The following is an 18,045-nucleotide window of genomic DNA, read 5'->3' as shown; positions in this document are numbered from 1 at the left end:
GGAAGGAATGATGCTAAAGCTGAAACTCCAGTACTTTGGCCACCTCATGTGAAGAGTTGACTCATTGGAAAAGACTTTGATGCTGGGAGGGATTGGGGGCAGGAGGAGAAGGGGGCGACAGAGGATGAGATGGCTGTATGGTATCACCGACTCGATGGACATGAGTCTGAGTGAACTCTGGGAATTGGTGATGGACAGGGAGGCCTGGCGTGCTGTGATTCATGGGGTCGCAAAGAGTTGGACACGACTGAGAGACTGAACTGAACTGAAGTGAATAAGTTAAGTAATGCATAATTATCAGATGACAACTGTAACAGAGCTTTTGGTAACACACAAGAGAGAAAATGAAAGGGGGAAAATGTATTAGATCACCTTCACAACGCTGACTGAGATGTTCATCACGCACGTGTGTGCAAAATCCCTGTAAGTAAAAAGGTTAGATAGTGGAATGTGCATGCTAAGTTGCTTCAGTCATGTCCGACTCTTTGTGACCCCATGGACTGTAGCCCATCCGGCTCCTCTGTCTGTGGTTTCACCAGGCAAGAATACTGGAGTGGGTTGGCATGCCTTCCTCCACATCTTATCAAATGGAATAGACAAGATTTGAAGAAAAGGCACAGATTGCATAAGAAAAGAGAAGGAAAGGGGAAAGTTTATCCAAGGGGGCACACACCTGAAACAAAGCTAGTTAAGTTTGAAGGAGTATGCTGTGTTCTGTGATTGAGGAATGTGAACTGATTAAGCTTATTTGCATGAGAATTCATGTCATGGTATACTGGGATACAAGACATCTTATTAAAATCACTGCAAAACTTACATTTCATGGAAAGTTAACCAGTCAGTTGAATGTGTATCCACTGATCACTGTGTGTATGTCTTAAGCACTGTTCTATTTTCTGGGGGATCAAATGGTGAAAGAAACATACGAAAGTTGTGCTCTTATTCAGCTTATGTTCTAGGGGAGGGTGGTGAATGCAGATACCAAAGAAGCAAAGAAAGGAAAGAGCTAGACTATTTCAGATATCATGAGGACTATGAAAAAAGTCTTATAATAGAGCCTTACTGGTGAGTCTTCAGGCAAACCCTGGTTGTGCTCATTTGAACTTGACTAGGGGACGAGGGAGTCTGATAGGCTGCCGTCTATGAGGTCCCATAGAGTCGGACACGACTGAAGCGACTTAGCAGCAGCCGCAGCAGCAGCAGAAGGGGGCTGGAGAATTGGGCAACTTTTTTCCATTTTTTAAACTGAAGTTCAGTTGATCTACAATATTATTTTTTAAGGTGTAGAAAATGGAGATTCAATGTTTTTCTAGATTATACTTGTAATAAAGTTATTACAAATTGATGTCTATATTTTCCTATGCTGTACAATATACCCTTGTGATTTATCTATCTTATACATAGCAGTTTGTATCTCTTAGTCCCATACCTCTAATGTGCCTCTCCTCCCTGCCCCTTCCCTACTGGTAACCGTTAGTTTGTTCTCTTTATTTGCAGATGTGTTTCTACTTCATCATACACATTCATTTTAACTTTTAGATTGCATATACAAGCGATATCTTTTGATATTGGTGTCTCTCTGTCTGACTTATTTCACTAAGCATAAAACTTTCTAAGTCCATCCACAGTGTTGAAAATGGCAGAATTTTGTTCTTTTTTTTGGCTGTAATATTTCATTTTGTGTGTATATATACATGTATATATAATATGGTATATATATATGCCACATACGTACCTAAATTGGAATGTATATATATGTATATACACACACACACACACACACACATATACATATACATATATGTGTATATATACACACACCACATCTTTGGGCTTCCCTGGTGGCTTAGTGGTAAAGAATCCACCTGCATTGCTGGAGTTTTGAGAGGTTCGGGCTCAATCCCTGAGTTGGGAAGATCCTCTGGAGAGGGAAACAGCAGCCACTCCAGTATTCCTGCCTGGAGAATCACATGGACAGAGAAGCCTGGTGGGCTACTGATGGGGTTGCAAAGATTTGGACATGACTGAAGAGACTTAGCACACGCTCGCACCACATCTTTATTCATCTGTTGATTGACTCTTAGGTTGCTTCTGTATCTTGGCTATTGTAAATAGTACTGCTGTGAACATTGGAGTTCTATGTATTTTCAAATTAGTGTTTTTGTTTTCTTCGATATATACCCGAGTGGAACTGCTGGATCATATGGTAGTTCTATTTTTTTAGTTTTCTGAGAAACCTCTGTACTGTTTTTTGAAGTGGCTTCACCAATTTACATTCCCACCACCGTGTAGGAGGACTCACTTCTCTCCACATCCTCACCAAAATTTCCTATTTGTGGTCTCTTTGTTGATAACCATTCTGAAAGGTGTGAGGTGATATCTCACTGTGGGTTTGATTTGTTATTTCCCCTGATGACTAGAGATGTTGAGCATTTTTCATGTGCTTGTTGGCCATCAGTGTATCTTCTTTGGAAAAATGTCTATTCAGGTCTATTCTGTCAATTTTTTAATCAAGTTGTCTCTTTTTAAATATTGAGTTGTATGAGCTCTTTATATACTTCGGCTATTAACCCCTTATCCATCACCAATATTTCTCAAGTATTTTCTCCCACTTAGTAGCTTGTCTTTTTGTTTTGTCACTGGTTTTCTTTGTTGTGCAAAAGGTTCCACTTTTAAGAGCATCCAGAATAATTTAAGATTAATTCTGGTATAATAGTGATACCATTTGTTATTACTCCTATTTGCTTTAATTAATTACCCTTGTGGTAGATTTTACTCCAATTTTACGAATAAGAAAAAGAAGCACAGAGAATAAGGGACTTGCCAAAAGTCACTGGACTTTTGTAAATGCTTATCAAATGTTCTGGATTTGAATCAATCAGTCTGTCTTCATAGCCCTTTAGTTTAAGCAAAATATTTTATTACCTTGTTTGGATAAATATACATTAAAAAAAAAAATTCTTTCCTATATTCATCCTTTGGCTCCACCCAGTGGTCATTTTTTGTTACCGTTGCTTTTATCTTTTCTTTAGATCTGATAACCTCCAGTTTAATTTTCACTTTTGTCCGTTCCTTTTTCTAAATAATTTTGAATTCATTCCTATTCTTCTCATTCTCTAGGCACTATCCAATATAGGTCCCTCTTTAAAAGCATACTCTGAAATAAGAATAATATATGGGAATGGAATGATCATGGAAGAATGAAACAAGAACACAATTTTCTGTCATGTAAACTCATTATTTCTTTTAATATATCCCAAGTGAACAATACTCCTATGTTTAATGCCTATGTTCCCTTATTTTCTGCAATGAATGTATTTTCTCACGGGTTTAATTCATCTGAAAGCAGCAGGGGAAGTCAAAGATGATTTTAAGTTTTTGGCTGAGAAACTGTTAAGTGTGAAGTTTTCATTTACCGAAATGGAGAAGTACAGTAAAACAGCTAGAAAAGGGCTGTTCATTTTTTTTTTATGTGTTCAGCCTGAAAATTCTATTTGAAATATGACTAGAATGACTGAGGAATTGAGTTTTTAATTTTAATTCATAGAAGTTTAAACTGTCATATGTGGCTAGTAACTACAGTAAAGAAAAGCATAGCTTTAATATATGATCACCATAATGAGTGACTAATTTGTGGGTGTGGTCAAGGTTATTGGAGGTAAATCCAGTATCTGAGCACACAGGGTATTGGAATTTCACCTACAAGAGCACTGAAATTACTGATGATCACGACAGGAATAGAGGTGAACAAGGAGATTTAAGACAGTCGAAAAATGGTGAAGAAATGAGGAGAAATGTCCTAGAAATTGTAGATGATTGCAACAAGCAGTGTTATTTGCTAGTATAATCTGGCACAAAGTGCTATTGAGAGGCAGGAATTATTTTTTTAATCATATTGATTTTATTTACTTATTTTGCTCTGTGCTGGTTCTTTGTTGCTGCATGGGCTTTTCTTTAGTCGTGGTAAGTAGGGGCAACTTTCTAGTTGCAGTGCACAGGTTTCTCAATGCAGAGGCTTCTTTTCTTGTGGAACGCAGGTTCTAGGGCACGAGGGTTTCAGGAGTTGCAGGACATGGGCTCAGTGGTTTTGGCTCCTGGGCTCTAGAGCGCAGGCTCAATAGTTGTGGCCCATGGGTTTAAGACATGTGGGATCTTCTTAAACTAGGGATCTAACCCATGTCTCCTTCGTTGGCAGGTGTATTCTTTACCACTGAGCCACCAGGGAAGGCAGAGATGCTGGAAATTTTTAAGGGAGAAAAGTATAGGCAGTAATTTCTAAAATCAATGAATAATAGATGATATAGCATTTAAGGACCATAATAGTAGAGTGTATATAGGATCAATCTTCATTATAGAAATAATTCAGAACCAGGTGAGATTCTTCATATTTGTTTTACCAAAGTATTGTTTCATGTAAGATAGTAAAAAATTATTAGTTTTTAAGGGAACTTTAAGGCAAATGAAAGAATTGGGGAAATGAAAGCAAGAACTCCATCTTTGCAAAATTTAATGAAATTCCAAAACAAAGAAAAACAACCTTGAGTTCTCCCTTTTTTTAATTGGTCAGCTAATATTTATTTATTATTATTTATTTATTTATGGCAATGCAGCTTGCAGAATTTTATTTCCCAGGATTTCAGTTCCCCAACCAAAGATGGAACCCAGGTCCACGGCAATGAAAGTTCCAAGTTTTAACCATGGGACCATCAGGCAATGCTCAAGTTCTCATTTTTGTAATTACTTGTTTGATTTAACTTTTGCTCATACTAATGGTCTGTGCCTTCACCTAATTTACCTAGAACAGAACATGAATGTAGATTTATTATTCATTTCCACATTCTTGACAGTGCGATTTAGAGCTGCCCCACGTTTCCCTGGTGGCTCAGAGGTTAGAGTGTCTGCCTCCAATGAGGGAGACTATGGTTCGATCCCTGGGTCGGGACGATCCCCTGGAGAAGGAAATGGTAACCCACTCCAGTATTCTTGCCTGGAGAATCCCATGGACGGAGAAGCCTGGTAGGCTACGGTCGGACACGACTGAGCGACTTCACTTTCTTTCACTTTCATGTCTTTTAGTTTGTTAGCTTGCTTTGGACTGAGCACTGCATAAGTTTGAAAAAAAATAAACAAGAAATATATGTACATTTATGTATTTAGAGATCATGCCAAAGTGTTACTGAATAATAATTTGTTGCATTTCTGCAGCTTGTTGGATATTAATTCATGCCCCTAAAGTGGTTGCCGTTCATTCTGGAGACATTTGACTAAGCTAATCTTCACACAGAGGTGAACCTTGAGACCTTTCAAACCACTTCCCCAGTCATGTGAAAACAAAAACCTAACCCACATTCTCTTCCTGAGTACAGTTACCTAATACCCCAAGGGAAGCCTTTAGAAATGATTTCTTTGTTTCCTTCCTCATGTATAGTCTCCAAATATTTGTAGAGTTTTGTGTTTGTTGCTTTACCAAATTACACAGAAACAACAGCTTAAACAATACAAGTTTATTGTCTCACAGTTCTGTAGGTTAGAATGCCAACCCCGATCTCGGTAAAGTCAAGGCTGAACTGCGCTCCTTCTGAATGTTCTGTGGGAAGAATCCGTTTCCTCGAGTTTTTATCCTTTAGCTTCTAAGCTTCTTTGTATTCCTTGGCACCTGGCCCCTTTTCTGTGTATTCACCCAGAAACGTTATATCTCTCTGACCCTTCTTTGGGTCTCACGTCTCTCTGATCACATCTAGGAATGGTTCCCCACTTTCCTAGGATTAAATTGGGAGCACTCAGAATGCAAACTGATGCAGCCAGTATGGAGAACAGTATGGAGGTTCCTTAAAAAACTAAAACAGAGCTATCATATAACTCTGCAATGCTACTCCTGAGCATGTATCCAGAAAAAAAAACAAAAAAAAACATGATCTGAAAGGATCCATGCACTCCAATGTTCATTGCAGCACTGTTTACAATAGTCAAGACATGGAAGCAACCTAAATGTCTATCAGCAGAGGAATGGTTAAAGAAGATGTGGTACATTTATATAATGGAATGTTCAGTTCAGTTCAGTTGCTCAGTCGTGTCCGACTCTTTGTGACCCCATGAACCGCAGCAAGCCAGGCCTCCCTGTTCATCACCAATTCCTGGAGTTTACCCAAACCCATGTCCATTGAGTCAGTGATGCCATCCAACCATCTCATCCTCTGTCGTCCCCTTCTCCTCCTGCCCTCAATCTTTCCCAGCATCAGGGTCTTTTCAAATGACTCAGCTCTTTGCATCAGGTGGCCAAACTATTGGAGTTTCAGCTTCAACATCAGTCCTTCCAATGAATATTCAGGACTGATTTCCTTTAGGATAGACTGGTTGGATCTCTGTGCAGTCCAAGGGACTCTCAAGAGTCTTCTCCAACACTACAGTTCAAAAGCATCAATTCTTTGGTGCTCAGTTTTCTTTATAGTCCAACTCTCACATCCATACATGATTACTGGAAAAACAATAGCCTTGACTAGACGAACTTTTGTTGGCAAAGTAATGTCTCTGCTTTTTAATATGCTGTCTAGGTGGGTCATAACTTTTCTTCCAAGGACTAAGCATCTTTTAATTTCATGGCTGCACTCACCATCTGCAGTGATTTTGGAGACCAGAAAAATAAAGTCAGCCACTGTTTCCACTGTTTCCCCATCTATTTGCCATGAAGTGATGGGACTGGATGCCATGATCTTAGTTTTCTGAATGTTGAGTTTTAAGCCAACTTTTTCACTCTCCTCTTTCACTTTCATCAAGAGGTTCTTTAGTTCTTCTTCATTTTCTGACATAAGCGTGGTGTCATCTGCATATCTGAAGTTATTGATGTTTCTCCTGGCAATCTTGATTCCAGCTTGTGCTTCTTCCAGCCCAGCGTTTCTCATGATGTACTCTGCATATGAGTTAAATAAGCAGGGTGACAATATACAGCCTTGACGTACTCCTTTTCCTATTTGGAACCAGTATGCTGTTCTGTGTCCAGTTCTAACTGTTGCTTCCTGACCTGTATACAGGTTTCTCAGGAGGCAGATCAGGTGGTCTGGTATTCCCATCTCTTGAAGAATTTTCCACAGTTTATTGTGATGCACACAGTCAAAGGTTTTGGCATAGTCAATAAAGCAGAAATCAATGTTTTTCTGGAACTCTCTCGCTTTTTTGATGATCCAGAGAATGTTGGCAATTTGATCTCTGGTTCCTCTGCCTTTTCTAAAACCAGCTTGAACATCTGGAAGTTCATGGTTCACATATTGCTGAAGCCTGCCTTGGAGAATTTTGAGCATTACTTTACTAGCATGTGAAATGAGTGCAATTGTGTGGTAGTTTGAGCATTCTTTGGCATTGCCTTTCCTTGGGACTGGAATGAAAACTGACCTTTTCCAGTCCTGTGGTTACTGCTAAGTTTTCCAAATTTTCTGACATATTGAGTACAGTACTTTTACAGCATCATCCTTTCTCTCAGAATGAAATAATTCTATTTTCAGCAACGTAGTTGGACCTAGACATTGTTATACTGAGTGAAGTAAGTCAGGCAGAGAAGGAGAAATATCATGTGGCATCCTTATATGCAGAGTCTGAAAAGAAATGATACAAGTAAACTTACTTACTAAACAGAAAGAAATTCACAGAGAATGAACTTATAGTTGCCTGTATACACTACTATATTCAAAATGGATAACCAACAGGGACCTACTGTGTAGCACATGGAACTCTGCCCAATGTTATATGGCAGACTGGATGGGAGGAGAGTTTAGGGGAGAATGGATAGTGTATATATATGTATGGTTGAGTCCCTTCAATGTCCACCTGAAACTATCACAGCATTGTTATTTGGCTATGCATGCATGCTAAGTTGCTTCAGTCATATCCGAGTCTTTGTGACCCTATGGACTGTGGCCCACCAGACTTCTCTGTCCATGGGATTCTCCAGGTAAGAACACTGGAGTGGATTGCCATGCCCTCCTCCAAGGGATCTTACAGATATATGGATTGAACCCATGTTTCCTGAGGCTCCTGCATTGCAGACAGATTATTTACTGCTGAGCCACTGGGCGGGTGGGGGGTTCGGAATTCTGCAGGCTGGACTGGAGTGGGTTGCCATTCCCTTCTCCAGGGCATCTTCCTAACCCAGGAATTGAACATAGGTCTCTTGCATTGCAGGCAGACTGTCTGAGCCACCAGGGAAGCCCAATCGGCTATTCCACAATACAAAATAAATAGTTAAAATTTAGGACCACCCAGATAATACAGGATAATTTCCTCTCTCAAAAATTCGTTATCTTAATCACATTTGAAATGTCCCTTTTGCCATGTAAACTACCCTATTTAAAGGTTCTGAGGACTAGGACACAGACATCTTTTGGGGGCTTTTCTTCTGCCTACCACAGGTTCTTAACAACAATTTACTTTCTTGTATAAATGAGAATGTTTTAAAAAGTTTGATGAGATTGGAAATACACAGTCCTCTAAGAACTGTTAAATCTGATGATTGTTGCTACTAAATGACAAATCACACATGTGGTGTGCTATTTTTTCTCATATTCACCCCCAAAAAACAGCCAGAATGCTTTCTATATAAATTGTCAGCTCTTTATTGCTCATTGGGGTATTGCTGAAACCTATAGTCCCAGCTGTGGATTAACTTCAGTTTTTGTGCAGTTGGTTTATTTCAGTTTTATTGGAAACACTTTTTCAGAGCATTTTTAGGCCTAAGAAAAGATATAGGTTGGTTATTTCATCAATTTTTTTTTTAAATGAAATGTTAAGTAAATTGTAGCTGAAAGAGAAACCCTCGAGAGGCATAAAAACACACTGACCATTTCCCCATTATCAGTGTTCCTTATGAATATCCAGCAGTACCCATCCCTGTGGTTTCCCCAAACTCTATCTTCTGATTTTTTGTGCCTAGAAGACCACGTTTTCTATAGGAATTTCACCTGTCCCTCAACAATGACTGTGGGCTGCCGTTGGGCTAAAATCCAAGCAAGCAAACACATTAAAAACAGAAACAAAAGCATTTTCCCATGGGCCAGCCTCATTCTGTCCCTAACCTGCCTGTTTTTTTCACTCTCCTAAGCATCAAGCAATCATTTTAAAAATCTTGTTCTAAGTGTTAGCTATTATATAAAGGAGCATTATTCTGTTAAGAACATAGTCATGTAGGAAGGAAACTCCCATATAATGTCCCATTTCAATAGCTGTTCATTTTTCCTCTGAGCCTATTGCCAACACCAGCTGTTTGTCTGTCTCTCACCAACATTTTTTTTTTCTTTAATCAGCAGCCATATATGAGTGGTTTTCAACTGTACAGCTCTTCCTGTCTTGGTATGTGTAACTACAGAGCTCTTGCTGTCTTATGTGTGTCTCCTTGATATCCCATATGAGTGAGGGTAAACCAAGATCCAGGACTTCACTGATGGTTTAGTGGTCAAGACTCTGCAGTTCTACTGCAGGGGGACATGAATTCAATTCCTGGTCAGGGAACTAAGATCTCACATGCACAAAGCACTTCCAAAATATATTTTTTTAAAGAGCAAGTAAATCAGATTCACAGGATTAGCTGACCTTAGACACAAGTGAAGAGGACAACCTGTGTCATTATTAAGACACTCAGAGAAGCCTGAAATGGAAACATTCAGTCCCCAGGCTCTGTGCTGAGAATCATGGGAACTTCCCCACAAAGCCATCATCCCTGCTCCACTTCCAAGTATCCCTTCTTTGCTTCAGCAAGAAACAATGCTGAAGGAGCAGTGAGTTGAGATCTATAGTATTTTGATTGCTAAAGGCAACAGTTGCTTTGTCTCACTTTTTCTGCAGAAAAACTGGTCGTCATTCCGTCCTGATGGGGGGATGGTGGGATGTGTCTTGTGTCAGTTGGGTGTGGACATAAGAACTCCCAGCCTTGCAAAGAACATTGTGTTCCCGGGTCTGATGATATTGAAACATTAATTACCCAAAGAGCAGAGCTTTCTTCTACAATGTCTGAAGACGTGACCTATGCGACACTCACGTTTCAGGATTCTGTTGCAGCAGGAAATAATCAGGATAGAAACAACCTAAGAAAAAGAGGTAAGGGTTCAGAGATGGCAAGATGTGATCTTGGGGGATGGACACATGTTAGATACCCTGAGGTGCTGGCTTTGACATTGATGCTGTTTGAGAAGTCTGCTTTGGAATTTTCAAAATGGAGGCAAAGTTGGAGAAATTTTTGGTAGAGTGGTGTGCTTTACATTGAGGAGGAAATATGTGGCTTCCAGGACTTTTTAAAATTGGGAAATATTGCTGTGTGTCACCAAGCTCTGTGTTATAGTGAATTATTTCAGCTAAAGATGCCAGAGATTGAGTTTGGGGACTGAGATTTCTTTTTATAAATGTAGTCCTTGATATTTATACCTCGTGAGAGATGCCAAGGGAAATATCCTTTTACAATCCAGTTTGGAAACTTCTAAACTAGAGAAGTCAGAGGGATTTTTTTTTTTGTAGAGTTATCTGAACTTTATCTGAAAAGATAAACTGGAGGATAAGTGAGGTAAAAATAGACAAGAGCTTGCTTCTGTCTTATAAGTACTTACAAATTTTCAAAGGGAAGTTGAAATTCCCAGTATAATTAGTCATGCTGAATCAATGTTGATATGTGTATAGTATTTTATATACACGATATCATGCTTTCATCAAACTAAAATTATGAAAGACATGGAACAATAGTAGTACTTTCTCTGAAGTATTAGTGACAAAACTGAGCTGAAAAACATTAAATGACTTAACCAAATTCATGCAATTGTTACGTGGTAGAGTTGGGACTCAGTTCTTATCCTCTGCTCATTCTCTCATATCAAATGGAAAGAAATAGCTGTTTCTGTGATCAGGAATCCAATTTAATGAATCAGACTACATCCTTTACATTCAGGAATCTGCTGATGGTTTAGGACAGTTTGTTGTCCTGAGTCATCTACAACATTCTCCTGCTTTTTAGCTTTGTTTTCATTTTAAGCATGTATGTGTATATATGTGTATGTGCGGTTTTGGGGATGAGATACAAAAAGATGATAGGATAGACTTTTCATGTGTCTAATAAAAGTGGTTATGCATTTATGTTTTGTTGTTAAAAAAATCTAATACTTGAGAAAAAGGGAGGGGTGAATATGGTGCATATGTCAGGGCACCTGGAGATTGCCTTCATCTATCTGAGACACTAAGCTAGATGCCCCTGGATCCAGAATTAAGGAATAGGAAGGTGAGGTAAGTATAAAAACTATATATATATAATATATATACATACATATACATATATGTATACATACATATATATAGGTAAGATATTACATTTTGAAGAGTTATCCTCTGGCTTTATGGTCTGTTCTGCTGTTGGTAGGTTATCTTGTATATTCACTCATTCTCTCATTCAGTATCAATTCATTATCTACTAGGTGAAAAATAGTACACATAGTAGATATAGGCAGAATTCACAAAACACCTGCCTTGTGGAGGTTTGCAGTTCTAAGGGTTTCTTCCATTGTCGAGATCATCAGAGGATTTTCCACAATATCTCATTCATGAATTCAGTCATCTTGAAGAAGAAATATGTGTGGTGATGTAAAACAAAAGCCTGAAAATTAGGAGACTCTTAAAGCAACGGAGGATGGTGGAGAAAAAAAAAATGGAGAACTGTGGCAGGGCCCTTGTTTTGTATCATTTTAGATATTTTGGAGATAGAGGATTTGAAGAAGCAAGAGAGAAATTTTAATATCTGGATGGTTGTTAAGTAGGAGAAGTAAACAACTCAATGTGTAACAACCACAAGGCAGTTCTGTTTGCTAATCTTTGTGTTGGCTTTTTTCAGGGTATCCAGCTCCATCCTCTATATGGCGTCAGGCTGCCCTGGGTCTGCTAACTCTTTGTGTGATGCTGCTGATTGGGCTGGTGACCTTGGGAATTATGTGTAAGTGTGCTTGCATCAAACTCAGGGCAAGGGGTTAGGAAATATAGCTGTAAACTATATAAATTTAGATTGGATTATATTAATATGATGGGTGCTAGCATCATAAACCCTTTAATACTTTCTGCCACCTCAGCTATCTCTCATTCTCTATGCCTCCAAGATAAACCTGAAAATTATGTACTTCATTGTTATGAGGATTTTGCCCTGAATACATGGTTTTCTCTTGACAAACTAGACTATGAAGACGATTTTTATTTTTCTATTCTTTTTTCTAAGAGTTGAAATAAAAAGGCATCAGTTGTGTTTTTTCCGTGATACCTGATTAGAGACTACTAATAAATATTAAACCTAAGCAATGTTTCTGTGTTAAGAGAATTATCTACAGCTGTCATAAAGAATGGAAGGATATATATGAGTTTGTCTTCTGTCTTGGAGTTTTGCAGATGTCCAGCGAAATTAACTCAGATTCAGACAAACTGACTCAACTCCAGAAAATCATCCACCAACAGCAGGACAACTTATCCCAGCAGCTGAGCAAGTACAGGAACTTTCCTGTGGAGGAGGAATTTCTCAAATCACAAATCTCCAGTCTATTGGAGAGGCAGAGACAAATGGCCATCAAACTCTGCCAAGAGCTAATCATTCATACTTCAGGTAATCAGGACTTGCTGACCAGTCAGATCAAATCTGTTGCTCTGGTTTAGATTGATGATGTGCAGCACATCAGAATACGAGAGGGTGTTACCAATGACTTCTAATGATGCTGCCATAAATTTACAGAAGACTAGGGAAGATAAAAAGTTTTTCTCTTTTTTTTTTTTTTAAACATGGAGGTGAATTTGGGAAACATCTTGGGATGATATTAATCTGGATATTTCAGCTCCTCATTTTATGAACTATTTTTAGGTGATTTTGTTGTTATAAGGAATTAAAAAATATAACTGGTATTTCTGGGGCCAGAAGACTGAGCCCTGAAAAGAGTATTTCAGTTACCATTGTCCCAACACATAATATTGGATGACTTTATTTCCAGGGGCTCCTAAAGCGGTTTGTTTTTAGGGTTGCTGGTTTTGAAGCCCTATTGTCAATTTGAATGATTTATTTTCCAGGTGCTGGTCTCTCCAAAGTTGTTGAGTTTATGCTACTGGGTGTAATTTCTTTTTCAGACCACAAATGCAATCCTTGTCCTAAGACCTGGAAATGGTACCAAACCAGCTGCTATTATTTTGCAGTAAATGAGGAAAAAACCTGGCCTAACAGTAGAAAAAACTGCATGGACAAGAACTCCACGCTGGTGAAGATAGACAGCCTAGAAGAAAAGGTCAGGTTGAATCTCCTTCCCTGGTTAGAGAAATTATTCATGTATTTGAAAGTAAATAGAATTTCTGAATCACATGGTAGGAATTTTGAGTGCATTTTGAGTAAGAATTGGGCTTCCCTGGTAGCTCAGCTGGTAAGGAATATGCCTGCAATGCAGGAGACCCCCAGTTGATTCCTGGGTTGGGAAGATTCCCTGGAGAATGGAATGGCAACCCACTCCAGTATCTGGCCTGGAGAATTCCAGGTCACAAAAGAGTCGGACACAACTGAGGGTCTCAAAGAGGGACATGACTGAGCAACTTTCACTTTCACTTTTCACATGAATTCGATGAATGGTCCCATCTCTCTTACTCCAGCAAACAGGAATGTGCCCCTCACAGAACTTTTTCCTGTTTTCTCTTTCAGGATTTTCTGAGGTCACAACCATTACCCAAGTTTCCTTTCTTCTGGTTGGGACTATCTTGGGACCCATCTGGCAGAAGTTGGCTTTGGGAGGATAGCTCTAGACCCTCTCCATCCTTGTAAGTCTCTAATTATTGGGGAAAGAAACAAGCAAAAGATATTAAAAATGGAATGTAAAGAAAATAAATGTGAATTATAAGAATTATATATCTAGATACAAAAAAGTACAACCTCCAACAAGAAGAGAGATTCATTAATAGAGATGGAAATGAGGAGGACTTCATTTCATGTGTGAGATAAATTCATGGTATTTAACAAACACAAGTAATACTTATGATGTTCAAACTATTATTATCCCTATGATAAAAGCACTGTTATATTCCCATTTTATAGATTAAAAAATTATCATAGAGTAAACAAAAGTGTATACATCACAAGTAAGATTTAGTGAGCTAAGCCTTGAAGTGAGAAAAGAATATTATAGTGTAGTACAGATCATTTGAATAAAAACAGTCCAGGGCACATGGAAGATTTAGACATGATCATCATTTTCTGATGTCATTACTTAAGAGTTATCATCAATTCTTTAGCAGAAGAACTAGGAACCAATATCAGAACTACATCTATGTTGTCATTCATTTCCTCTAACCTCTGTTTTATTCTCTTTTCACTCCCCATGTATGTATAAATATATACAAAATGATATTTGTGCATAGTAAAATGTAACATATTTTTATACAGAATGTGATTGTATTTTTCTGTTTTTCTTCAGAAAGTTCCAGAGTAAAGGAATTCTAGTTCTTTTAATATATAATCTGCATGGGGTAGTTTCTATCATGTTATGGAGAAAATAGAAATTCTAAACTCCTGATTTAAGCTTACTTCTTAAATAATTTTATCTGAGATCATGAGTAATTGGAAATTTTTAAAAACTCAAATATGCAAGCTTTAGGGATTTTTAGGGTTGCTGGCCACAGAAGTCCTTCAACATTCACACACATGAGTTTCATTGTCAGGGAAGCTGAAAACAATGAATTGTGGTCGATTCAAATGTGATATTTGTAATTAATTTAAAATTGATTCTTTTTCAGATTTAGTGCTTATGAATATGCTCAGATCAATGAATCCAAGGGATGTGCCTATTTTCAAAATGGGAATATTTATATATCCCGCTGCAGTGCTGAAATTTCTTGGATTTGCGAGAAGACAGCTGCATTAGTGAAGATTGAAGACTTGGATTAATATGCTTCCTCCAAGATGTAAGGGACTTATGATTAAGGTGATATGAGGAAGGAAAGAGCTTTACTATTAAAGGGAAAAAAAAAACAGATTAAATAGTGACTGTCTGTATATTTAAACCATCAGGCAACAGGCAAATAAACTTGCTACACAGAACACATTACACGTCATTGTCTGATGCCTTCTGATCTGATGTTCTTGTTATTTCATCTCAAGGTCACTGGAAACCTACAGGAACGGCTGTTCTATGACCATCTTCAATCTCAGACTCATTTCACTCAATTTCCTTTCTTTCAAATAACAGACTTTTCTTGCTTTGTTGTTAAATATGCCCAAGTGAACAGGGGCGATGTGTAAATATTTAACAGCCAGAACTGAGACAGGCCACAGCAGTGGAACAAGGTCCAGGAAACCCTGTTGTGACAGTTGCTGATTCATGTAGAAATCTGGGGGGTCCTGGAGAAGGGATGGGCTTCCCAGGTGGCTCAGTGGTAAAGAATCCAGCTGCCAATGCAGGAGACAGAGGTTCGATCCCTGGGTCAGAAAGATTCCCTGGAGAAGGAAATGGCAATCCACTCCAGTAGTCTTGCCTCATAGTTCAAGTAAACAGGTTTACTAATTCTCATATAAGACTGAAATGGAAGTCTCATATGTACAGATTTAAAAAGCAACTTTATCATTTCTTTTTAAAAGTAGCCTACTGTCACTGTCATTCCCAGAAATATAAAATTATTCATTGAAGGTCAAAAACTCTGCACTTGACCTCCATACACTGGGTTTTTCTTTATTCTCATGGGAAAGCTAGTTTCTTCTATTGTTCCTCTCCAGAGAAATATCTGCTATTAATAATTTTGATATCTTTGTTGGCTAGTTTGTTTGCAAAAAGAGGTTACAGTTCTTTTCCTTGAAATCTTGTGTCTTTTAATTTTTATTTCGTGGACTCTCTTTCATATTCACTAAAAATGACTATTTTTGTTTCCGACCTTGGAGTGACTCTGAAATTTGATCAGATTCTATTGCTCATAGTCCTCTCCCTGCTGGCCTGCTATCATCATGTTATCCCTGGCAGCCTCTACAGCGTAGGAGTAAATCCAGAGGTTTTCTTGAGGATATATTAGCTTCTTGTGTCAGAATAGTTTATCCCTCATTGCTTTTTATGATAGCTTGGCATATGAGACACAGTGTGTCTCAAGAATCTCAACCAGTCTCTCTCTCTCTGTCTACTATATCTTTTTCTCCTGCCCTGGTTAGAACTCCTGGGAGCTATTACACGCACACACACACACACACACACACACTGCCTTGGGAGAGCCCAATTTTGTATTTATTTTGGATAACTCTTTCCTCATTGAATAATTACATGATTTCCAAACCTGTCTTCACACCAGATTTATGTGGAGAGTCCCCTTAGAACTTTACATTTATTGATTTATTTGTTTCTCACAATAACCCTAGGGCCTCCTGGGTGGCACTAGCAGTAAAGAACCTGTCTGCCAACACAGGAGATGCGGGTTTGATCCCTGGGTCTGCAAGATCCCCTGGAGATGGCAATGGTAATCCACTTCAGTATTTTTGCCTGCGAAAATCGATAGACAGAGGAGCCTGATGGGCTACAATCCATGGGGTTGCAGAAGAGTCAGACACAACTCAGCAACTAAATAACAACAACTCAGTGAAGGAAGTATCCCATGTAGAAATTGTTTTTTGGAAAATGTTTGACATAACTTACTCTATTCACTGGAGAAGGCAATGGCGCCCCACTCCAGTACTCTTGCCTGGAAAATCTCATGGACGGAGGAGCCTGGTAGGCTGCAGTCCATGGGGTCGCTAAGAGTCGGACATGACTGAGCGACTTCACTTTCACTTTTCACTTTCATGCATTGGAGAAGGAAATGGCAACCCACTCCAGTGTTCTTTTTTTTTTTTTTTTTAATATGAAAAGGTACGTAGTTGCTTTATTCATAATCATCCAAAACAAGAAACAACCAGAATATCTTTCAACTGGGAATGGATAAGCAGGCTGTGGTACATTCACACAAAGGAATACTATTCAGCAATTTTAAAGGATCTGATATTGACACAAGAAACAATCTGAATGTGTCTAAAATGCATTCTGCTAAGTGGCTACATACTGAATAATTCCATTTACATGGGAAAAGGCATAATTACAGAACAGAAAACAAATCTGTGGCTGTCTGGGCTGGGAGTGGGTGGAGGGCTTGATTTCTTTGGTTAAGGAACTGGTTATAGTTACAAAAACAGACACAGAATTTGTCAAAATTCACAGACTATAGACTAGAAGGGGCGCAATTTACTGTCTATAATTAAACCTTAAAAATGAGAAAAGTAAAAAAATCAGGGAGTGATAAAGAAAGGGCTTTGGGTGGAAAGAGAGTAGTTAAAAGAAGTACTGTCGAATGAGCAGGAGAAAGGAGGTGGAAAGAGGACAGTAGAGGAGGAGGAAATGCTGCCTAGTGTGCATTTGAAAAGTGAACAGGACTCTTCCAGGTGGGCAAGGGTGGGGAGAGCATCATCGTCCCAGGTGATGTGACTTGCAAAGGCACAGATCTGTGAGTCTGCAGTGTGGGTACAGGGTTGCCACCAGCATAAACAGTTGAGCCTCAGGAAGAAGGTGAGAGGGGATAGATCATGGCAGGCCTTAGTGGTTTTGGCCAAGGGTTTGGAACTTTTTTTTAATTTAATTTTATTTAACTTTACAATATTGTATTGGTTTTGCCATATATCAAAATGAATCTGCCACAGGTATACATGTGTTCCCCATCCTGAACCCTCCTCCCTCCTCCCTCCCCATACCATCCCTCTGGGTCTTCCCAGTGCACCAGCCCCAAGCATCTAGTATTGTGCATCGAACCTGGACTGGCGACTCGTTTCATATATGATATTATACATGTTTCAATGCCATTCTCCCAAATCATCCCACCCTCTCCCTCTCCCACAGAGTCCAAAAGACTGTTCTATACATCAGTGTCTCTTTTGCTGTCTCGTATACAGGGTTATTGTTACCATCTTTCTAAATTCCATATATATGCGTTACTATACTGTATTGGTGTTTTTCTTTCTGGCTTACTTCACTCTGTATAATAGGCTCCAGTTTCATCCACCTCATTAGAACT

The 18,045-nt window shown here is 38.8% G+C and overlaps 1 protein-coding gene across 1 annotated transcript; it reads left to right on the top strand.

Moving 5' to 3' along the window:
- Positions 1 to 9,979: 9,979 nt before the first annotated feature.
- On the top strand, positions 9,980 to 15,071 carry CLEC12B (C-type lectin domain family 12, member B). Its single transcript, XM_010858620.1, has 6 exons — positions 9,980 to 10,080; positions 11,852 to 11,950; positions 12,386 to 12,604; positions 13,117 to 13,271; positions 13,676 to 13,791; positions 14,764 to 15,071. Exons 1-6 carry the CDS (start codon positions 9,990 to 9,992, stop codon positions 14,912 to 14,914), a joined length of 831 nt encoding a protein of 276 aa, XP_010856922.1. The 5' UTR covers positions 9,980 to 9,989; the 3' UTR covers positions 14,915 to 15,071.
- The last annotated feature ends 2,974 nt before the right edge of the window (positions 15,072 to 18,045 follow it).

This window comes from Bison bison, unplaced genomic scaffold (assembly GCF_000754665.1).
Source record: "Bison bison bison isolate TAMUID 2011002044 unplaced genomic scaffold, Bison_UMD1.0 scf7180017864390, whole genome shotgun sequence".
Classification (NCBI taxonomy): Eukaryota; Metazoa; Chordata; class Mammalia; order Artiodactyla; family Bovidae; genus Bison; species Bison bison.
The sequence above is the reverse complement of the archived record's forward strand: the minus strand, read 5'-3'. Positions and strand labels throughout refer to the sequence as shown.

What these genes read in the sequence shown, in the direction of transcription:
- CLEC12B (XM_010858620.1), top strand. Translation starts at nt 9,990, where the DNA reads ATGTCTGAAGACGTGACCTATGCGACACTCACGTTTCAGGATTCTGTT. An exon ending in GGTGACCTTGGGAATTATGT is followed by an intron (nt 11,951 to 12,385) that starts GTAAGTGTGCTT and finishes TCTGTCTTGGAG; the next exon opens with TTTTGCAGATGTCCAGCGAA. An exon ending in TAGACAGCCTAGAAGAAAAG is followed by an intron (nt 13,272 to 13,675) that starts GTCAGGTTGAAT and finishes TTTCTCTTTCAG; the next exon opens with GATTTTCTGAGGTCACAACC.